We start from the raw sequence: 6,094 nt of genomic DNA, 5'->3' as shown, positions 1-6,094 counted from the left end.
CTCTTCTCTTCTCTTCTCTTCTCTTCTCTTCTCTTCTCTTCTCTTCTCTTCTCTTCTCTTCTCTTCTCTTCTCTTCTCTTCTCTTCTCTTTCCTCCTCCTCCACCTCCTCCTCCTCCTTCATTTTCCCCTTTGTCTTCCCCTTCTTTTCTTCCCCTTCTCTTCTTCCCCCTCTCTTCTTACCCTTTTTCTTCTTCTTCCCCTTTTCTCCTTCCCCCTCTCTTCTTCCCCTTTTCTCCTTCCCCATCTCTTCTTCCCCTTTTCTTCTTCCCCTTTTCTCCTTCCCCCTTTCTCCTTCCCCTTTTCTTCTTCCCCTCCTTCCCCTTCCCCTCCTCCCCTCTCCTCCCCTCCCCTCCCCGGACTCCTCCTCCTCCTTCTCCTCCTCCTCCTCCTCCACCTTCTGATACAAGGTCTCTGACTGAAAATATAACTTACTGATTTTGCTAGTTGGGCAGAGTCTTTGAGAAATACACCTCAGTTTGTTTTGCCCCCCACCCAGTGCTAAGGTTATAACTATGTACTCCCATGCTTAGTTTTTATGTTGGTGCTGGAGATTTGAACAATAGGCTATTCTCACTATCTCTCCATTCCCAGAATGTTTTATTTTATTTGAGAAGAAATGTATAATGAATTAAAGTTAGACTTATATTCCTCTATCTTTCTTTAGTATAGAATAATGTGGCAAAATTGGAAACTTGCTTTTCTCCCCTATTGTCATTGAGATATAGTCTATGTTGCTTCAGATGACAGTTATATCTCTGGAGATACCTACTCCTAATTGAGCAGAAGATGACATAGCTTATTTGTCCTGCCCTGAGTTAACTGACACAATCAGTCACACAAAAGACACAACATACTGACATATTTATCTGTTTACAAGGTCTTATTAACTCCATCTATAATCATCCTCTATACCCACAAAATATTCCAACTTCACGTTTTGGTACAAGACTTTATCAAATGTTAATATCTAGGAGTGGTGGTGTACACCTTTAATTTCAGCATGCCAGAAATCAGAAGCAGCTAGATCTCTCTGAGTCTGAGCTCAATTTGGTCTATATAATGAGATCGAGGACAGAGAGAGCTACAAAATTGTGTGACCCTGTATTATAAATAAAAGCAACAGAACACAAAGCATCAACAATATTTCTGTAAGGGGAGTGGCAGAATGAGAGGCAGATAAAAGTTTGGGTGGGAAAATCACATGTGTTTAATATAATTTGAAAGGGAAAAACCATAGTTCAGTGCTCATTGTTCAGAAATGGAATGACATGATGGCCAACCCCTTTTTTAAAGGACAAATTCTCAAGTCAGATCATCAGTTCCAATAGTAAACATATCCAAAAACTAAAGTTTTACTTTGTGTTTTTGTGGGTAAACAAGGATTGCCCAATGCAAGGTGAATCATCTAGCCTTAAAAAACTTCAGTGTTTTGTGGTTACCAGGAAAAAGAACTGCTAATAATATACTGTTAGTGTGGTTTGTGGTCGTCATTGTAACAACAGTGGGATTTTTCATTTATTTATTTTTTATACTCATTTGTTGACAGTGTATTCTTAGTCACAATTTGTGCTCAGTTTTTGAAGCATGCATTCTGAGAGATTATAAAAAAAATTACAGTAATGCAATAAAGAGATTCATAGAGTATGATTTGGGATGTAGGGTAAGTACATTTGATTATCTTGAAGTATTGATTCAGTTCCATGCAAGATGTAACAGGACACTGAAATTTCATTACCCTATTTAGAACAGTTTAAATAAAAAACTTTGTAGGTATCTATTTCTAGAATTTTCCACTTAATATTTTTATAACACAGGTGAGTATGAGTATATGAAACAGTAGGAAGTGACACTGTGGATAAAGTCAGAATATACTGCACCCATTTACTATCTCTCCAACTTAAGGGGAAGTTTTAGAAAAGGCTGAGCAGTGACTCTGAATAGACAGCAAAGAAGAAAGGGATTAAACTAGTGCTAAAAGGAGAAGATGGACAAAAGAGGCAGGAGATATTAAAACAAAGTAAGGGGATACAGACAGAAACTACATGGTATGTAAGGTATTTTCTAGGTAAGGTAAGGAAGCAGTTTTGCAGATCCAGTTTGCAGTTTAATTAAGACATAAAGACTTCTCTCTAGTTTTAAAGTTGTTGGCTTTTGCTGGGGCAGTCTGTTGGCTAGATAAAACCTTAACCTGACTTATCTACCATTCTGTGTCTCCATGTGGTTCTTACTGACTGCTTCCAGTTTCATCAATATACCTTCTGTATGTGTTCCACCTCTGTCCTCTGGTCTGCTGTGTCTCTCTGACTCTACTTTGATCTCCTGCCTGCCTGGAAGTCCTACCCTTTTACTTCTTGCTTAGGTCATCAGCAATTTACTTTTTTTAAAAAGCTACATTCCAGTTTTAACCAATCAGAGTAAGACAATGTCTGGTCCATCTCTTAGGTGGCCTTTAGGCATTGGGGGCTTCCCAACCTTCATAGTTTGGGCAAGTGAGGAAGAACAAGCATTTACAAATAGAAAACTGGTGGTTGGGATAGAAATGTCAATACTAAAATCCTGCCAGCTCTTAACTCTCTGTTGCTACAGAAATCAACAATTGAAAATATATGGGCATACCTTTATACAATGTAAGGGAAGGTCATTCCAACACCAGAGTTAACTGAACAAAAACTTTTGTCACTAGAAAATAGCTCAGTGGTACAGCACTTGCCTGGCAAACGCAGTGGCCTGTGTTTAATCCTCAGCAAACCAAAATGGAAATGAAAAAACCACAGTAATGGATATGAGGGAAGCTGGGTTGATTTATTTGTTCTTTCAATTTATACATATCAGGGTGTCCTTCGTCTGGGAAGAACTCAGGAAGATCCAACAACCCTATGATTACAGCTAGCCTCTCAGTCCATTTCAATGGCATTTTTTTGATTAAGATTTATATTTATGCTACAAGAAAGCCTTCTATATAATATTACACTAAATCTTCATAAGTTTAGATCCTCATCTCAGTGTCCTAACTGATTGTATCTAATAGATGATGCTTTATGTAGACAGATACATTGGTCACCCATGTTTACATTATCTAGCATGTCTCCTGGGAGGTTCCCCTAATATTCTTCTGATTCTATACTAATGAAATTGAAAATTTGATGTTTTAGTGGATCTGGCTTTGGATTCATTCCCCATGCTCAGCAAAACCAGCCAACAAATTCCTTCTGTTAATTACAATGAGAGCTTCAGCTCTCTGTGAATGAAATGTCTTGAGAAGGTTAAGAATATGGAAATAGAAAAGAGTGGTGCACTTAATTCTGGGTATCCAGTAGAATCTGATCCCTATAAATATTGTATCCTTTCTATGTTGGAGTAGTTAACCTATTTTATCTGTCTCACAGAAAATTCCAAAAGATACAAGCACCAATATTTCCCTCATGGTATCTCCCTAGCACTTAGGAAATGTGAAAATGATCAATTCTTGTCTATCAGATGGGCCATAATATTTTGAATTAGAGTTAGTGGTGCAAGGCATATATGGACAGATCTGACAATATCTAGTTTTCAGATCTTTGGGATTATGCCTAGTGACCATTGCTGTTGGGGCTAATGGAATAGAAGTCTCATTTGACAGTTTGGAGATTACAGCAACATTCTCAGAAGTCTCATTCTAGGCTATGACTTTGACTGTAGTTATTAATGGCATTTTTGATTCTTATCTACTTTAGAATCGGACACCCAGACCTTGAAAATGTATGAGCTCTATATACTAGTTTCCACCACAAATCATTCATACTCACTTTTTATGAACATTGAAAATCACAATTCTTTCTTTAACTATGGACCTGTGGATTATCTTCAATTTCAGTGAAACCATACTGATATTTTACATTAAGTACATTATGATTCCTTTTGTTTTGTGTATTTTGGGCTTAATCAATACTTTATAACAATATCTAACAAGAAAATCATTGCTATGTATTCAATCTAGATATTTCCAGAACTTTTAAAAAATTTATTTCTTTCAGTTCTAGAAGTTGGATCTTGTGCACACTAAACAAGTGTCCTACTGACCTATATATATCCTTAGCCTCTCTTCTACTCATTTAGACAGAGTCTAATTAAGTTGCTCAGCATAGTCTTGGATTCTCTAGCCCAGGCATGGTTTGAACATACAATCCTTATAACTTAGCCTTTCTGAGTTATTATAAAAAAACAGATTAGTGAAGGGCAAAATGATTTTCTTAGTAAGATGTGGAATGTTGTTTAAGGTTTGAGCTATACAAAAGAGTTATAGTCTTCTCACCCACTTCCTGAAGGCTTCTCTTATATCTCCATTCCTCAGGCTGTAGATAAAGGGATTCAACATAGGAGTCACCACTGTGTACATGACTGTCACAATGCGACCTGTGACCACTGAATAACTAGAAAGGGGCCTGAAATAGACCCATGTGAGAGTGCCATAGAATATGGCTACCACAGTGAGGTGGGAACCACAGGTAGAAAATGATCTCCATTTTCCATTGGCAGAGGGGATCCGGAGGACTGCTGAGATGATGAAGGCATAGGAGGCAATGATGAAAGCCAAAGCTCCATTGATGACTATCACTCCTTCTGTATGAATCATCAAAGTGTTGAGTTGGGTGCTGCTACAGGAGATCTTCATCAGAGGATAGAGGTCACAGAAGAAGTGGGGTATCCTGTTATCTGCACAAAATATCAGTCTGCCCATGAGGAAGGTGTGCAGCAGGGCATGAAGGTGGGAGAGGACATGACATAGAGCCACCATCTGTGCACACAGCATTCCAGTCAGTATTGAGGAGTAACGGAGAGGGTGACAGATGGCAATGTACCTGTCATAGGCCATCACAGCCAGGAGGAAATTTTCCATGGCTGCAAAGCAAATGAAGAAATATGTTTGGGCTAAGCAGCCCACATAGGAAATGACCTTTGTAGAGGAAAAAATGTTTTGTAACATCTTGGGAACTGTGGTAGAGGTGAAGCAGATGTCTGCCAAGGCCAGGTTACTGAGAAAGATGTACATTGGAGTATGGAGATGAGAAGTAGAGATGATAAGTGTGATGATAAAAAAATTGCCAGAAATGTTTATGATATACATGAGTAGAAAGAGAAGGAAGAGAGGAATCTGTTCAACTGGGTTAGTAGAGATACCCAAGAGAACAAAGTGAGACACACTGGTCCAGCTGCTGTTGTCCATCTGTCACCATAAGAACAGAAAAGATCATTTTCAGTCCTTGAAAATATGAGCAGGCTACTTAGTAACTCTTACTGCTGTTCTCCAGTATCAAATACATGTGGTAATGACAAAAGGATTGAGTAATTCATTATTTTTCATTATTATTTTAACATTATTATTGTCTTCATATGTAACATTTACAGAGCATCTTCCTTGATTTGGGGACTTTGGCACATTATCATATTTAAATATTACAATTACTTTATGAAGCATCACCATTATTATGTATTTTACAAGTTTGAAGGCATATAAAGTTTAAGCTTCTAAAGGGCACATTTCAATTTATATCATGTTTACCAGGATCCAAAGGTTATGCAGTTAAACATTGTATGACATGACTCTCTAAAATTAAGCCAAGCTACCTTACTTGGGACAGTAGGCTTATAGATTGGATTCACATCCAAGGGACTTGCCTGCAAAAGGAAATGCCAGAGTTAATATGGCTCATCAGTTCTCACTGTAGAGGCTGGTGCCCAAGATCTCTCAAATAGTACCAATTGTTTTATAAGAATGTGTTTCCATCTTAATAATTTCCATACACTTCCCTAATGGACTCTTATCTTCAATTGGTCTTATGCCTTATCTGGTCTCATAGCTAAAACAGTAAGACAAACAGTAATAAAACTGATGTTCAATTTACACATTTATTCTAGCAATAAATAATAGTTATTTTTGTATACATAGACTTAGGTGAAAAAAAAGCACATTGCTCCATTAGATGTCTTGGTCTACATGTTTCTTACTGCTTGTTATTCATGTCCACATGTCTCACATGAGTGAATTCAACCAATAATGGATACTTGAAAAAATTTTTCTGAAAATGAAAAAGTGTGATTTTATTGCATGAGGAA

At 37.6% G+C, this 6,094-nt stretch overlaps 1 protein-coding gene across 1 annotated transcript; it reads right to left on the bottom strand.

Moving 5' to 3' along the window:
• Positions 1–4,205: 4,205 nt before the first annotated feature.
• Positions 4,206–5,283, bottom strand: LOC110305677 (olfactory receptor 1Q1-like). Its single transcript, XM_021177745.1, has one exon. It carries the CDS (start codon positions 5,202–5,204, stop codon positions 4,278–4,280), a length of 927 nt encoding a protein of 308 aa, XP_021033404.1. The 5' UTR covers positions 5,205–5,283; the 3' UTR covers positions 4,206–4,277.
• Positions 5,284–6,094: the final 811 nt, after the last annotated feature.

Source organism: Mus caroli, chromosome 2 (genome assembly GCF_900094665.2).
Source record: "Mus caroli chromosome 2, CAROLI_EIJ_v1.1, whole genome shotgun sequence".
Taxonomy (NCBI): Eukaryota; Metazoa; Chordata; class Mammalia; order Rodentia; family Muridae; genus Mus; species Mus caroli.
The sequence above is the reverse complement of the archived record's forward strand: the minus strand, read 5'-3'. Positions and strand labels throughout refer to the sequence as shown.